Genomic DNA, 17864 nt, shown 5'->3' on the forward strand with positions numbered 1-17864 from the left:
AGAAATTACACATGGTGGATTTTGAAGGCTTGTTTTTTTCTGGTATTTTTGGACTACGTATTTAACTTTAAGGTAAAACCTGTTAAATTCGACAAAATTTCATAAAGATTTTCAGAATTGTATCCAGTCGCGACACTTAAGACTATCAGGGGAGATAGAATGCACAGAAAAGATTATTGAACAAATGAATAAAATGAGGAGAAAATAATTAGTGAATATCTCAGACTCTTTGAGGGGGGGGGGGGGGGGGGGGTGGGGGCCGGGCCTTAGTCATTTTAACCATACATGAGCACAAAACCCTGCAAAAGAATCTTCACTCACACACTCGTCTGAATGGGTCTGAGGCGCCAGGACACACAGTACATAAGAGATGATGTCCCACGGTGAGCGGGTCCTGATGACGCTTCACTGACTGCTGACACGTGGTGTCCTGACGAACCTGAAGTCATCTGTCTGTCACACGCACGTGCACTTTTTAAAAAAAAAGACATCAAAAAAAAACAAAAAAGAAAAAGTCATTTGTTTTCTATAACAGCCCTGAGGTATAAATGGCTCGACTTGTTGTGAAGGAAAAGGTTTGCAGTGAATATATCTCAGTGTGACTCGGCCTTCCTCTGCGTGCGTGTGCGCGTGCGTGCGCGCGTGCGTGTGTGCGCGCGCCCCCTCTCCCTCCCTCCACCTCTGCCTGTCAGCTCGCCTCGACCACGTAGCAGCTTCCTGGCAGCGGCAGCCGCTTGTGTCTGCTCTCCCTCTCTCCCTCTCTGTCACACACTCTCACTCTCAGCACCAGTAGCCCATGTAGAACCACGTAGCACCAGCTTTGGATTTTAACCACCACCACCACCACCACCAACACCACCACCAGCAGCAGCAGCAGCGGCGGCGGCGGCAGCAGCGGCAGCAGCAGCAGCGGCCGAAGCGGCAATGGATCTCTTTGAATTCGACTTTTTCAGAGACTGGGAGCTGGAACAACCATGGCAAGTCCTGCGCACACTGCTTTATTATCACTGTGGCTTTTTATGGTGTTGTTGTTGTTGTTGTTGTTTTTTTTGAGTGTATTTCATGTGGAAGGTGTAAAGGAGGGGGTGGACGGGACATGGCATCCCCGCTTTTGAGGCTAAATCAGGTTTTTTTTGGGGGGGGGGGGAGATGGACAGGCAGCCAAAGTGAGTCCCGGAGCAAACCGTCTTTCTTTGTCACCGTGAAGCTGCCGCCGCCGCTGCTGCTTGAGGCGAACCGGGAGGCTCGGCGTGCACACGTAGCCTACACACACACACACACACACACACACACGTGCACGGGCTTTCACTGTCTCGTTGTGACATTAAGGAATGTTTGATTTGAGTGTGAGACCGCGCCGGGGTGTCGTGTGGCAGAGCGGTGACACGGTGACCAGCCAGGCAATGTGAAGTCCGGAACATCAGGTGTTGCTGGAAGATGTGTTCGCGAACAGAGTTTAGGCGACTTTCCCCTCCGCACACACGATGGTGGTTGGTCTGTGTGTTTTTTTTCTTTGCGGGGGGGGGGCACACAGGGTCATGGCACAGGATGAAGTTGTGATGATGTCGGGCTGTCAGGGCTGTCAGGGCTGGTTGTGCATCTCTGCAGTCCAGCCATGAAGCTGTTTGGTTGAGAAACTTGCAGGCAGCCGACAGTCATGTTGAGTAATTCCATGAAATGAAAGCTGAGCGTTGTGCTGTGGTGGTCTGTGCTCCGTCTCACATGCTGCTGTCGTTTGCAGGCCAACCCAGAGCCTCCACGGTTGGTCGATCGATTGCTCGATCGATTGGTCGATCGATTGGCCGATCGCCCAAATTCACCCGCAGCTATTTTGATAATCCATTCATTGCCAAACGTTCTCTGGCTCCAGCTTCAGTTTTAAATCTCTTTTATATCTCAGTAGTCAGTTGAACGTCTTTGGGGTCAGGTGGACAAAACAGGACATTTGAAGTCGTCACCTTGGACTCTTGGACCTTGTGATGGGACATTTATAGACTAGATGTTGGACAGACTGATCTGTGATACATCTAGACCCGTAAATGATCGGTATCGGTGTATATGCTGGCAGGTGGGTATTCTGTTTTAGGTAATCTCACCTTTTTATACAGCCTAGTTTGTCCAGCAGAGAGCACTGACAAGTTGATTTTTCAACTGCTAAATGTTCTGCTCATTACATACGTTGGTCACAATTAAAAAACAAAAAACAAATCTAAGGGATCAGTATAAAGATTGTGTATATTGTTATCAGTTTTTTTTAAACTCCCAAATATGGACATCGCCATGACCATCGGCCTCCGCACAGCTCGTGCTATAATCTGTAACGGAAATAATTGTTAGTTGCAGCCCTAACCCATACTGTGCAATATTGTGTTGCCGTACATTACAGTCCATTATGTTACAAATGCAGCAGAGTACATAAGAACAAAGACACGCACGGGGAGGAGTGCTGTTTAAGGCTTTTAACTCAAGGGTGGCCGAAAGATGTTGGAGGTTTAAGAGACGACAGCTGAAAGGAGCAAAACACAGTTCTGTTTCTCTTCGTGATGTGGAATTTATCACAACACTGGAAAAACAATGGAAGGCTATATGGAAGTTCAGAACAACGTGTCCCCTTGGATCCTGGTTGCACTGGCCAGCTCCCAGTTTAGGTTACTGTGTGGACTGCATTGATATAGCTCTATGTATATGGATTAATAGAATACATATATGTATCACATCCATGTGTCATGATATTAAGAACATTATCAGACAGCTTTCACTGCAGGGTTTACCTGGTAGATGAATATTGAATATAAATCTGGGCTGTTTTACATAGTTCTGAAATAGTAAGGAGGACTGTAGGAGACAGAGTATATACTGTACAACAGTCAGCCTCTCCACTGCAGCTATGTATTATAGTAGGAGCACAATAACTTGGCAACCGCGTTGCTGTTTTGAAGCCGTGTTCCAGCGGGGGAAAGTGACACACACTGTTGTCCCTCAGCAGCCATCGTGGAAGGGCCCTGGAGCAAGGTACTTAACCCCCCGCTGCTGGAGTGGAGCTGCTCAGCGCTCAACAGCAAGCTCAGGGTGTCTACACATGTAACCCCCCCCCCCCCCACACACACACACACACACTTGCCACCACTACATCACACCGCTGCTGTCAGTTGGCGCTGATGGGAAATTGGACTCGCGTAGAAAAAACGCTTTATTACAGAAAAGAAAACTCCAATAAGCAGAGCTGCTGGTGAGACCTGAGTAGATCTTCACCTGTAGCTGAAGGTGGGAATGACAACTAGAAGACTCTCCTCGACTCATGATTGCATGTCCACGGCCTGGTATAATAAAGCAAAGCCCGGACTCCTGCGTGTAGTCAACATTTCCTGTAGATGTCCTCAGAGAAAAAGAGCACTGACAAGTTCACTCAGCTGCGGTCCTCTCTGGCATCCAGCATCGGTCTCCGGCTCTGAAGTCTAAAACAACCTGTGTTGTCGTAGGATGGGAGGATATGGCAATATATACTTACACTGTTTGTTTCTGGGTATATTAGACCCCTCTAAGGGGGTCACAAGATAAATCTGAGGGGCCACAAGATGATTAGTGGAATATGAAAGAAAGAAAATACTTTGTTCTGCCAATTCTTTTTAAAAATCTTTCCTTTTTCCATGTGAAACACTGGATAGTCCTCTAACAGTTCGTCAGATGAAACAGTCGGGAGTTCAGAGGGGGAAGATCACTCTTTGGTGAAACTGCTTGCAACTCATAGGCATATGCGACCTGTCACGAGGCGTTACAGGTAGACGTCAGGGATGCAGCTAACGTTTGTTGTTGAAGTTTCCCACAGCCCAAGGTGGCAACTTCAAACTCATGGCAATATTGGACTTTTGCTTCAATGTGATGAAGTACCTTAATTTGTTGTGTGTTTAATTAGCTGGTTTAGCAAAAAAAAAAAAAAAATGTGTTTACTGTTTTGTTTGTTTCCTGCTGGCAGTGACGGTTGATTTTATGATGCCACCTTTATTTCTTTTATAAACTTTAATCAGGTATTTTTTTTTTTCTGCCTAAACTCATCCAAACCTTTATCTTACAAAACAGTCTTATACAGAATTTTTATAACTTTTTTGGAAAGCGCTGACAAACACGTCGTCCAGAGGGGCATCAGATCAGAAAATGCTCATATTAGACTTTGGTTGGACTTCTTTCCACATTTCAGTCCAATAGTATGACTGTCGTTGTTTTATCAGAAGTGATATGGTTCACTGAAGTGGACAGTGTCAAACTGGGGCTTCAGTTTGCTTCATACGAAGCTTCCGAAAGCCGACAATCACAGCCACTTCATGCAGCAATTGGCCAGGTATGCGGAGGTGTTTAAGTGGGCAGGGTTTGAACTTCTTTGTAAAGCTCTCTTTTCACGTTCTTCACTCAGCCACCTCCTTTATGTTTCAGATGTGCAAACAAGTGCCACACCATGAAAGCTTTGGAGGACGGACTGTCTGAAAGAGTGCTCTGTTATCCCCATTTGCACTATCCATTGTGTTGAGGATACAAAGACGTATGAAAGAGTGATTTTCTTGAACTTCTTCGAGATCGTTGAAGAAGTAGAATGCAGCCAGCAGCGTCTTTGAGCATAAACACTTTTGCCTTTAAGCGGGGTCGACTCGTCCAAACCAGTTCATTTCAAGCATGCTGAACCCTTAAACCAGCCAGATACAAATAAAACAATAAATTAAACTTGTCCTTCATGTTCCAGGCCAAAGAAAACATGATGAAATGGATTTGGTTGGGAATGGAGCCAGTGCAGCACATGATGCTGCTGCTCCGCACCAGAGTCATTTACCAACAGTGCTGGAAAGCTGCTTTGATGTCGCTGACTTCTCAGTGCTAATAAATGTTAAAATTGGCTCAAGCGTCCGCGATTATAAGGAGGAGAACACCGCCACTGGAAAACCAGAATGGGGAGAGAGAGAGAGAGAGTTACTTTCAAATGGACCTATTTTTCTGAAATTGTACAATGGATTTTACAGGCATAAAGGACTACACACACCTTCAATAGTAACCGTGGAAATCAGTCAGATTGGAGTTAAAAGTCTGTCACTCGCCATTGATGTGTGGCTCCTGTTTGACAGTGGATTTTCCCTTTTAAGGGAAAAAAAAAAGAACCGAGAGAGAAAACAATCTTGAAGCTCCCCACGCCTTTGTTAAATCTGAACGAATCCAACACTGTAGGTCTCCTCCTCCTCCTCCTCCTGAAGAAATACCCTTTCATCTCTTCTCCTCTTTGTTGCTCTTTCTCCCTCCTCCTCCTCCTCCTCCTCCCATCTCGTGCCTTGTTTCATTCTCTCGCTTGGAGATCTGAAGGCTTTGTATAATTGTAACAGGGCTTGCATTGAACGTTGCGTACTCCTCGCTGTAATTGCCCATCATGTAGCCGGCTAATCACGGCGGTGGAATCTGGGGGAGATCGCTTTGACTGTTAATTGACACTGATGGTGATTGGTTGAACCATTTAGGTAGTTAATTAGGGAATTGATTACACATATCATCAGCGTGGAATTATAAGATTCCAGCTGCGCGTTTTGGAGCTTAAAAGTTCACATCTGCGGGAAGGCACTCTGACATTATTAGTATTATTAGTATTGTTATTGTTCTGACTGGATCTCATTGGATCTTTTAAATGGAATGATTTTTCTTTTCATGCTGCTTTAAGATGTAAAAATTGGATTAAAAATGTTGCAGTTGCAGATCAAAACGCTGCTTCCAGATAGTAAAGAACTGAGTCTGGGGATTAAGCTCACAAGTGGATCTGCAGGGAAAAAAGTGCTCAATTTATAGTCAGTGCGTTCAATGTTCGGTCTCGCAGTCAAATATTCAATCTGCCCGTCAATCCTCCCCAGCTCTCAATCAGCTCAGTCACACGTGTGAGCTCAATACGCACGAAAATCATTCATCACACAGAATTTTCCATCCTCGGCGTGCGATGGGCCTCGGCGTGCCAAAACCAGCTCCACTTGATGATACTTCACACCGACATCATCAGCAGCTCAGAGGCTGTGAAAGGAAGCTGTGTCTCATCCCAAACTGCCAAGAATTCACAAACAAATGCTCCAAAAACCTTACAGCAGATAACACTGAAGGAAGCCTTCTATCTGGAAGAAATCCTTTTCTATCCCACACCGGTGGGACAATTATCCCTCAGGGCTGTACAAAGGGAGCTCTGTCAGCAGGTGTGAACCAGAGTGAAGAAGCTGGGAAAACCAGTCGGATCACCCGGAGTCCATCTGGGAGGAAGCAGTGGCTGTCCGTGGTCCTGAAGTCTCTCCTGAGAAGAACGACAGCGATGCATCATTTATCAATTTTACTTTGAGCTTTATCGTTGTGCTTTTTGTTTTTTGAAGCTCTAATTCTACATAAACTGAACACGAAGACAAACGTCAGTCGCTACAAATAAATTCAAATATTCACAACAGAAACAAACCTTGCTCATCAGCTGATAATAAAAATGGAGATCAAGAAAGAAGAAGCACCACGAGGTTAGAGGAGGGCGCACAGTCCCAGTGTTTTGGAAAAGCTTATTTCACTCACATTTTATGAGGACGCTGTCATAATGAAAAAGATCCAACCAGGAAAAAAATAATAATAATTCTGGGTGACAAAAATTGAGCAATTAGGAGTAATTTAGGAGAAATTAGTGAAACATACACAACAAAATTTCTCCGAGCCCTTAATGACATCTTCAGGTTGCTTGTTTTTGACCAACAATCCAAAACTTTGATTTTGAATGATGGATCTGTTATTCAAATTGTTGGAGATTAATTTACTAGATTGACTTATCGATTAATCATTTCAGCACTAATATGGAGAAACGCAGCTGCAGTCCGATGCATTCATTGAATTTTTTTTTTTGGCTGCTTGGGGGCAGCGCAACAAGGTGTGAACACTACACTAAAATGTTGTCAACAGTCTTGTTTCTGACTACCTGATGAATGGATGTCCAACATTCACTCTCCTTTTCGCTTAGTTTTGGTCTCCACCGACTCCTGACAGAAAATAATCAGCTCTTCAGCTGCTAAATGCTCCACTAAGTTCACCAGCTAGCCTCTAACTCTGTCTGTTGGTTTGGTGCTGAGCAGGTAGTGCACAGAGGGTTGTTAGAGCTGCCTGGCTGAAAACAGCTGCCGGCTACAGTTGAAAGCGACTCTGATGAGAGCCGGGAGACTGAACCAAAACAATGAGCTGAAAGATGCTGAAACGCTCCACAGAGCTGAAGGAAACTGCAGAGGCCGGTGATAATTCTCTGTGGCTTTGTCACTACGATTCAGAATTTTCACATTACTCACAGTCATTTAATCCATTGTTAATATATAAAAAAAAATGGATTTGAGCAGCTTTAAGCTAGTGTTTCCAGATTTTAAAAAAAGAAACTTCCCAGTGTTATGTGGATTGATGTATTCCAGAAGTATTTATTCCATCATGTGCCAAAGAGTAATTGTGAGGACTTGTCAGTGATCCACGGCAGACTTGGACAGAACGTTTCCTTGCTGCACAGGATGTAATATTTTGCAGATGTGTCTTTCCAGCTGTTTTAATAAGCAAGCCTAAGTCATAATGAGACAGAATCTCCAAATCAACTTTGCGTCTCTTCTCAGATTCTTTTAGGATTTAGATCCAATATCGCCGCAACATGACACAAGGTCGTAAACAATCCGTTCAAGTACCACATCTGTGGCATATTAAGATTAGAAAGGGGTCGACCAAACCTCAAGGGGAGATGTGAAGGATGTGAACTATTCTTACATTCTTACAGATATCTGTCATACGTCGTGACACGTCATAATCACTTACTGAAGCTGACAGTTGCTTTTCCCACATCTTTTTGGTAATACGAGCAAAAGGTATCCATAGAAACGCTGGAGGTAAAATAACTGAAACAGTGCTGTCAGACATCAGAGTGGTGAAAGAGTTAATAAAAACTCAACTTCAGGAATCTTAAGAAATCATAATGAAGGAGTTTGCTTTAAAGTCATTTTGATCATTGTAAGGCAGAGGTCAACTGTTAAAACTTTATTGTTGAGTAAATGTAGACCCCTCTCTATGGCTGAGAGTTGAGAGTGTTTGCACTTGGCTCCATATAAAGAGCAAAGCCATCTGTTTGGTTTCTTAAGTGTCTTATAAGAAAATAAAATATCAACCATCTGGATGGGATATAAAATCCTCAGCAGAACATTTATCTTTATCAGTGAAAGTCTGCCCAACCAAGATGTAAGGAGAGTGTAGCCCCCCCCCCCCCTCCTCCCCCACCCATCCCTTAAAGATGAGAACTTCATTAAAGTCTTTATCACAGTCACTACTGCGCTCATCTGGTCCGGGGGCTTTACTCTTCTGTATGTTTTTGTACAGCTTCATCAAAAGTAACGGAAGCTTTTAAAACGGACTTCTGTTCCTCAGAAGTGGACGGCAGATCTCATCCAGCAAAGAAGCTCCCTATTAACTTTAGAAGCATCATCCTTTTTGTTGTAGAGTGAAACAAATGAGTCGAACGGGGACTGAAAATATCAGTGATACCTTCGCGGTCCCATCCTGAACCTGTTCAACTCAATAAATGAAAAATTCACCCTTTTCTCGAAGGTTTTATCAGATATCTCCCTGGTTTATCACCATATTCACAGACCAAGTGAGCGAAGTGCTTAGATTTTCTTTAACATTTTGTATAAGTGATATTAAGTAGCATCCCAATTTCCTTTGATACAGTTAAGCAATGTAAAGGGCAACTGTAGCTCTAGGCTGACATATATTATGATATGTGACATCGTGTTCCATGTAAAAAGGCTAAGCTAAAAATAACCTTTCAGAGTAGGTAATCAAAGCAGACATGAGGAAACCCATCGAGGAGAAATGGACTGTTTTAACGTGAGAACTGAGTCGGCCTCTGACAACATTGAAATAGCATAATGTATGGCATAAAAATAAAAACTATCCGAACACGTTAACCCGCAGCAAACATTACAATATTGTACATCTGCTTGGGGTTCGATCTGTGACAGAGTCGGACAGTAATTCCAAACAAACAGTATTAAGAAAATACGATTGAAGACCGAGATCCGAGTGTCCGAAAGATCCAGAAACATGCAGTCTGCCATCTGTCTAGTCCGGGGTAGATTTGAATCCTGCGGCTTCTTCAGGGGTTGTCGAAGGTCTTGGAGGCTTCGTCGGCCATAATTTGCACCTCCGCAGGACACGGTAACGCATATGTTCGCTTATATGCTACGTTCCCGGAGCGTCAACTTCACCTTGTCAAACGTTGGATGAGAAATGATCAAATCTAATTATCACCGGCCAAGGGCACAGACTGGGATCCGATTTAGCTGCAGGTGTGATTTACCTGCTCCAGTGTAATGTAACCTAATTTAGTCTGCAGGCGGAGGAACTCAGGTAGCTGAAAGCTCTGAGAGGACTTGATTGGACCATGCAGCGCCTTTGCTCCTCATTACGCTGATGTGGTGACAGCGCCTGTAGTCTTTCGAAGCTTCAGAAAACACTTGATTATTAGCAGCTTTCACACTAGCATTGGCTGAGGGTATCACATGCTTTTTTTCCTAAGTACGTTTTGAAACCCCCCTAATTATTGCACACTTTCTTCTTGCAAGTTGAATCATGTCCTGGATAATTAGCCAAAAAGGCCACAGTAAAGTGCAATATGACTATTAGCTATCACACTATTATCCCCAGTAGTCAAACCTCTACTTTACTTAGATTTACATGAAGTCTTTAAATAAATCAGATCAGCGTCAAATCTCCAGCCCGGACCGCCACACATACTTCACCATTTGTCATATATGAAAAAGGGTAGGTTTTGCTCTTGTTATCTATCAGTAATAATCTTCAAACATTTAAATGAACTTCAATCAAACTAAATGTCAAACAGATAATGAAACTATAATAACCAAAACCCCAACATGAATTCACGCACAGCAAATCACCATGACAAACATCAGATGATAAGACCCAACAGGCACTCAGTGGCTCAATGAGGTGCAATAAAAAGTCACTCATGAGTGCAGCCGAAGTACTTACACTGAGGTATGTCTCTCCGAGCTGCAATATCTTTATTAAAAAAGACTGATAGAGGAGACGATAGTGTTCCCCCGGATCAAAAGCTCACATGTGAGCTGCCAGTTCACCAAATAAGCAGAAATGGAGATTGTTGCACTGTGTTGACGTATTATTTTCTTTGAATGGTGTGCAAAAATGCAATTACCTTCTCAATAGATGTGACTAAAAGCCTTGTAACTACTAATTGGACTATAAAGCAGAATAGCGTGCATAACTGTACGGGATCTTCCCCATGGGATCAGATCACCAAGCTTCTGTTGTAGCTGCTGTTCTAATATTGGCAGACTTTCCCACCTTTGAATACTCATATTTGTCTGTTTGGTTGTCGCTCCGGAGTCCTCTTTTATGCCTGTTTTCTTTATCAGAGAATTGCACAGTGGAGAGATAAGAGGAGGGTGAGCTTCTGAACCACATTCAAACCCACAACAGTGGGAGGGAACGTCCATCAGTCGGCATACAGTAGCTGTAAAATGTTACTCAAGTGGTTGTATGAAATGTATATTTGTGATATTTTGTTTACTTAGTAATGAAAATATTTAATTAGTGAATCATTTGCTTCAGATAGTATTCAACTCAGTTCAATTCAAAAGGCTTTACTGTTCAGGAACGTTGCCAAAGCATCAAAATTCAATGTGTCCAAACATTTGGACAGTACACAATAACTTTAGTCTTCATTCATTTGCTGTGAGAATTGAATTAGGAATGGATCAAATGAGTTAATGAGGGGCTTGCTTGGAATTACATTCCCTAATTCATTGTTAAAACTAATTAAGAATTAGTTTGATTAGTTAATTGAGTATTTGCTTGAAGTGGTGTTCCTTAATTTGTTGTGAAATTTTAATTAGTAATTTGGTTTAATGAGTTAATGCAGTGTATTGTTTGCTCTGTAACACTTCATTCAGACGGCAGAATTGTGTGTCATGATGATGTTAATTATGATGTGATTCTGTGCGATAACACTGAGTTATTGACCAGCGTTCAGGTTTGATTTCTGTGGGGAGATGCAAACTGATTAATCCATTACTACTACTGCTGCTCTTACCACTACTTAGTATAATAATAATAATAATAATAATACTAACAGTAATTCAAATGATAAGAGCAATGATAATCACTATCATCGTCTTAACTACAGGGTCTTTCAAAAATGCTTTTAACCGCTGTGCCTTGTTAAAAAACAAAATTAAATCGCATACATAATAAAAGTCGTGACTGGGCAAGGCGTATCAGCAGTGTGTGTGTGTGTGTGTGTGTGTGTGTGTGTGTGTGTGTGTGTTGGAGGGTTTAGAGAAAGAGAGAGCACGAGAGAGCGAGAGACTTGGCAGTCAACACCAGGTAGCTTCTGCCCTTGTGCCCCCAAGATACCAAGACAATACACACCCACACACACACACACACACACACACACACACACCAGGTCCCGAGGTTGGCAGAGCCATCTGCCAAGAGGAGCATGGTGCTGAGGAATGATAACACACACAAAAACACACACACCCTCTCTCTCTCTCTCTCTCTCGTTCTTTCGTTCACACACACACACACACACACACACACACACACGCACACACACACACACCCTGCCTTGAACTCTAGTAGTTCTCCCCTCTCTGCTGTAGCTGGCAGTTGATATTGCTGATACCTACTTTGTGACTGTATATTTGTACAAATGTGTGTGTTTGTGTGTGTGAGAGAGTATTTTAAGGTGGCAGTAAGCCGACTTAATTCTTGCTTTACGCAGACATATTGGAAACCTGTCTAGCTGTCCGTCAGAGGGATGCTTTCGCCTTCTGAACTTGAATGTTTTAGCAGGTTCATTTTGTCCAACATCATTATGGTGAAAACACCAAGATGTTGTGATGTTTCTGGTGCAAACCCATAACCTGCCCTGCACCTGCAATAGTTATTGTGTTATTTATAATTCAATAAATGGGTATCGGTACCATATGTGTAGCTACCACTGAGGCCACTGAGATCATGTCTTACACATTTATTTGGGGGGATTTTAACGTTGTATCAACCTGGGGGGGGAGTTCAAACTGAATTTAGACCTACAAGTTGGGATTACCACCCACTATCAAAATGCCCCCCAAATACTGGTAGCTGTAGCCACGTTGCTGTGACGTTAGCATCATCCTGGCTAGGGGTGTGTAGCTCTCCCTCTCAGACGATTTGATTCGTATCTAGACACACAGTCGCACCCAGGAACAGTACAGATACATTTGTAACAATGAAATACACAAATTAGTAAAAAAAATAAATAAATACAAACATTATAAGCACATTTTGCAGGTTACCTGACTCTAGTGTCCTGGTCTGTGGTGTCCTGGTCTGTGGTGTCCTGGAGTTTCACTGAAAAGACACCAGTTGGCTGTTTCACTACATACTGGACTTGCAATACATATAGACGAAACAAAAGAGACTAAATGAATAAAGAGAGGGAACACCAAGAAGTTGAGTGTTTCAATGAAAAGTGTGTGTGTGTGTGTGTGTGTGTGTGTGACTGACTGCGGCACATTTGAGACTTCAACAAAGAGACGGACAGCTAGAGCTGGTTGGCCCCGCAGGACCGAGGATTAAACGCTGAATTTAAAATTAAACAGAAATAATAAAACTGCATTAGAAAGCCAGGAGACGTGGAAGCGAGAGCGAGACAGAGACGGAGAGGGCTAATGACGTAGCGTTTCTAGCCGAGGCCAATTTACTGTGAGGTTTTGAAAAGGTCATCTCCTACACGGAGGCCTGTCTGTGACAAATTACATTATTTACAGCGGGTAGAGGGAGGCAGCGAGACCGAGAGGAGCGCAGAGTGTAAAAGAACAGAGGGAGGGAGTGCGTGTTTCACTGTAATTGGTCTACAGTGTTAACACGAGAACCCTGAAGACATTTGCTAACACTTCACCTAATGATGGTCTTATCAAAGCACAGCACCTGCATTTTTGACACGGGACGCCTATGTCCTACATGCCATGAAGAGATGTTTTACTGCAACATTTTGACGTTTTAATTTTTTGAGCAGAGGTAGGACGGAAAACTGCAAAGTCAGCCGCTTCAACTTGCAGCTGTGGGGACTTTAAAAAAAATTGCTAATTTTCAAAAAGAAAATTCACAAATCAGGCAAGTTTTCTTGTTTACTGCTATAAACACTTGATGTCATGCAGGTGAGTTTTTTCAGGGGAACCCCCCCCCCCCTCCCCCTCCCCCTCGTGGAGCTGAAGAAGTGGTGTGTTTGATGTTCCCCATTAGTTTGTCTTCAGGGAGAAGAATTAGCATAAGCAGCATGGCTGGACAGACAAAGAAAAGAGCGCCAGCTACAGAAACTCCACCAACAGAAAAACTGGAGAAAAAGACGTCACACACACACACACACTTTCTGATTGACAGGTGAACTCTGGAAAGTGCAGTGCAGAAGCTGCTTGATTGACGGGTGATCCATGGGAACCGCCAAAGATGCAGGGGAAAGAACTCACACAAAACCCTAAAATTTGCGAGATGCTGTAACACCTACAGTATGTTGCATTGTATCTGTATGTGGTGCCAGATGAGAAGGCAGTGTTTTATCTTGCACTACATAATCATAATTTCTTTAAAAAAAAAAAATCCTTTTCACGACATTAAATGGCTACTTAAGTACGACTACTAAGCAGTGAAATGAAGACATTTCAATGGTTTTTATTCCCCCTGAAGGAGCGGACCCAGCTCCCCAAAGAGCAGCTTAGTGTGTGCGTATGTCTGCGTGTCCCTTGGGCTATCCAGAGAAGGGAAGAGCCAAAGGGATTAGCAGTTAAATGGTTTGGGACTTGGGAATGAACAGAAATATTAATATTTAGATATAACTTCAGAAAGGAAATGTCTTAAATGAATAAAGCATAACATTTGATTAACGTCCCACAGTAAGTGCACAAAAATGTACTTTTTCAAAAACATAAATCTTCTGTTTGTTGTAGCAATAAGCAACATGTGTGTTGAAAATGTTTCAAGATGCTGGGACTGAAAGAATAATTGGAGAATTGTTTGGTATGATTGATTGTGCTAAAACTGATTTACATGTAACATATTTTCTATATTGTATGTTAAAACTGCATTATAACATGCATTTTCCACCTTTATTTGTAAGTGTACTGATGATGCAGACCGTAGACTGTATATAAAGATGGAGGACATGACACCTCCCCAAAAGTGAATCCCCTAATAGTTTTCGATGCTACCGTAAAGCAGAGGCATGCACAGTTAAATACAAAAATATGAATTTACACAAAAATAGGCAGAAGCCTTAACTTTTGGATGACCCCAAGACAAAAAAGCTTTGGTGGGAAATCCAAAAGCAGCATCATCCTACTGGATTTGGTCTGAGGATGATGTACAATGCGTACCATCCAAAGGTTGCCATCACACCGTTAGTAAAGTGCTGGGCTTTGTCCATCTTTTTGGGATGGGCAGACCTCCAGCAGCATCGCTGGGTGATGGCAGAGAAGATGATTTTCATCTGAGGATACTGCTGGTGAAGATCTTGTAAGTCCTGCTTGATCCCTGCGACGAGCTTCACACTCTTGAGTTTCCGCCACAGTGGATCAACAGGACATCTGGCACAGGTCTTCCTCCAAGGCACTGATGGAAGAAGGGGAGGAGGTTTCTCCAAACCATGTTACCCCAGCCAAACCACTGGGGCCTGGCACCCAGACCAAGGTTGGTCCCGATGGTCCCCTTGCTCCTTTTTCCCCCACAGCAAATGTAGCTGTCCCTAAAAGAAATCACCTTTCTACGCTGAAATCAAACAACATCGATATCTATATTTATACTTGGCTTCTGTGGAGGATGTCAAACATTTCTTTGTTTGTCTAAAATGAGGGCAACTAAAACTAAACAAAAAACTGTCCATTCTAATGTTGCTATCTAGCAGCTGCTAACATATGGAACGCATGTGCTAACCGAGCTAAAGACTGACTTACATTTAATTAAAATGATAATGAAAATGGCTTTATATACATTTTTAGAAATGTAGTATTTTAAGATGTGTGACTTTTTAAATGTGACTATGCGGCAAAGACCATCAAGATTGAAGCAGCCAGGCTACGTCAAATGCCCGGGGGGGGGGGGGGGGGTGCTCAAGATTGAGTGGGGTGGGTGTATGGACGGGACCTTGATACCATGGCTCAAATAAAGTCACCAGCGCGAGATGGCAGGGCCCGTATCCAAGATGTTTTGACGTCATTTTTGTACAGTGAGAGTAAGTGGAGAGGCATCGTCCATCTTTATATACAGTCTAGGATGCAGACACAGTGCTGTTCATTAAAGAAAGCCCCGTATCGACAACGCATTTTAGAATTTGAAACATTTGCGGGTTCTTAAGATAAATGGGCAATATATAAAGCAATTTATTCAAAATAATATCTAAAAATATGTAAATAGTGACTAAATTAGGGCCTTTCTAGTGTAGTTTTGGAGTTCATGATAGCTGGGTTCTCTCCACAGACAGCAGCTAGCTTTAAGCGATGTTCTGCAGTTCGAGCTAGCTGGTTAGCGTAGCACCGTAGCAACCATGCGCGCCGCTTTTTTCGAATATGTTTAACTGGTTACAAGACCGTTAAATTGAATACATTTCAGCTCAACTCTAGAACTCAATATTAGACTCAGCTGTATTGAATATAATATCTAGTTGACATTAGCGGTGTATGTAGCCATGCTGAAGTGAAGCTAGCTAACTTTTTTTTTTGTTTTTGTTTTTTTTTGGCAAAAACGTCATCTTACTCACTTCAAAGGGCGTTTCCATTGCTCATATCCCAGCAGGAGAAAATCTTTTCTGACCTCACATTATCACCACTTAAGTGTTCACCAAAGTTAATAAATAAGAGTGCCAATAACTTGTTATTCGATGCTCAAAGGTTATTATCAAAAGGATCCCGGTCCTCATTTTCTCCTCCGCTGCTCCTCTGTGTCCTCTGTCTCTCCTGCTCCGCTCCAGGACATTTATTACCTCTTTATCAACTGATTCATAATTATTCTGTGTCTCCCCTCTCTTTCCTCTTTCCGTTAACCTTTTCCTATCTCTCTCACCCCTCTTCCTCTCCTCTGCCTTCCTTCAGAGGCCTGCTAATACATTTGTTATCAACCCGCTCCCTAATTAACATGCCCCCTCTCTGTCTGATTCTCTCCTATCTCTGTCTCTCTCTGTCGCGATGGCTCACTCTTCACTCGCTCCTATTACATTCAGACTTTTTCCCGCATCTTCGCCTTTTCTGTCTTTGTCATTTTTTTTTTTTTTTTTTTTTAATAGATGAATTTCAGGACGGCTCCTCACCTTCACTTCTGAGGCTCTATTATCTACAGACCGACAATTTGTCTGTCTGAAAGCCAGAAGGACGCAGAGATCCGTTGTCTGTGTGAATGTCTGAGCTCGTGTATCTCCAGCTCTCTCAGCTTCTCTTGCTTCATCATGTCTCTCTGTATGTACAGTACGTCTGTCTGTGTTTATGTGTGTCTTCCAGCCTAGTGGTTCCCAAGCTGTGGCCCTAGTCTCTGACTCCTTGGCAGCCTCCCATGCTGGGTTCATGGGTTGTCCGTCTGATATCCATTAGCAATCGCTTTAAATGTTGACCTATAACATCTCCTCCTCAGTGGAGTTGCTCTTACGGTCATGTAACAACCCTTGAAAAGAAAGGAAAATCTCATTTGTTTTGTACTTTTGACATGAGGAAACATCTTACAGCAGAAAAAAATGTACCATTTGTTGTAGACGAATTATCTTTACACCCTTTTACTAGCATCAGCATTGCTGACAATGCTACAAATGTATGCCCTCTCCCCACATCCAGTCTCCACCTCCAAGCATTGACACACGAACGCCCCGGATAGAAAATTCTGCTGCTTATCCAGCACATGAACAATAGCATTAAATGTGATTTAATCTCATTATTTTATTTAATGGAATTATCACTTTAGACATGTTTGCATTTGTCGCGTATGCAGGTTTCAGCCCAGGCAGAAGTTGAACATTTCTGTTACAATAGAGCCACAGTGCAGCTGTGAGCACAGCCTTGGAGTGTGTTGTTTAGTCTGCTGTCTGGTGCACTGGACGTGTCTACAGCTGCTACTACATTGTGTAACTCTTGTACGGTGCCAGCATAAGTCAGGCGGGCCAATCCAATTTACCTACCCGAGTAAAGTGAATATACTCTGGATACAATACAACAGAGCAATGTATGAACAGTACAAACTGGTTTATGTTATGTGAGTTGATGTTCGGTGACGTGTTGAGACAGAGAAAAAGATTATTGTTGCTGTGATAATAATTCTCTTTCATAGTTTTAAAAAAAACGTTTTGGTGTCTGACGAGCCTCAAACTGGACTTCCCGGGTCGTACGTCTTCTCGCCTGTACCTGTAGCAATACATTCACGTCAATGTTTATATTAACTTCTGAATTTTTCTTACTTCCTGAAGTAGGAAAACCTTCTCACGTTGACACACAAATAACAAAACAAATCAACCTTGGAACATAAGCTTACTCACATTCACGTGGTTGAATCCACATGTCTAGATAAGGGTGGTCATTAAAAAACAATTTAACATTGTTGTTTAGTTGATATTTCAGCTTTCAGCAGCCTTTTACAAACACCATTTCTTCTCATAAGATCCCTGACCATCGCAGGTTACACTGCAGTTACATCAGACATGTCCGTAATAACAGACAGAGAGGAACAAACAGTGGTGCAGAGGCTAACCCGGACGTGGAGTCAGGGGCTTGGCTCTCGATGCCTTTGACGTTGGTATGCCAGGT

General features: G+C 42.8%; 1 protein-coding gene across 1 annotated transcript in view; it reads left to right on the forward strand.

The window, feature by feature from the left end:
- The first annotated feature begins 924 nt into the window (after positions 1 to 924).
- Positions 925 to 17864, forward strand: part of aff2 (AF4/FMR2 family, member 2) — a 130696-nt gene continuing 113756 nt past the window's right edge. Inside the window, exon 1 of the mRNA XM_070913206.1 lies at positions 925 to 977. Within this exon, the coding sequence (XP_070769307.1) occupies positions 925 to 977 (53 nt within the window). The remainder of the gene's footprint in view (positions 978 to 17864) is intronic.

This window comes from Enoplosus armatus, chromosome 10 (genome assembly GCF_043641665.1).
Source record: "Enoplosus armatus isolate fEnoArm2 chromosome 10, fEnoArm2.hap1, whole genome shotgun sequence".
Taxonomy (NCBI): domain Eukaryota; kingdom Metazoa; phylum Chordata; class Actinopteri; order Centrarchiformes; family Enoplosidae; genus Enoplosus; species Enoplosus armatus.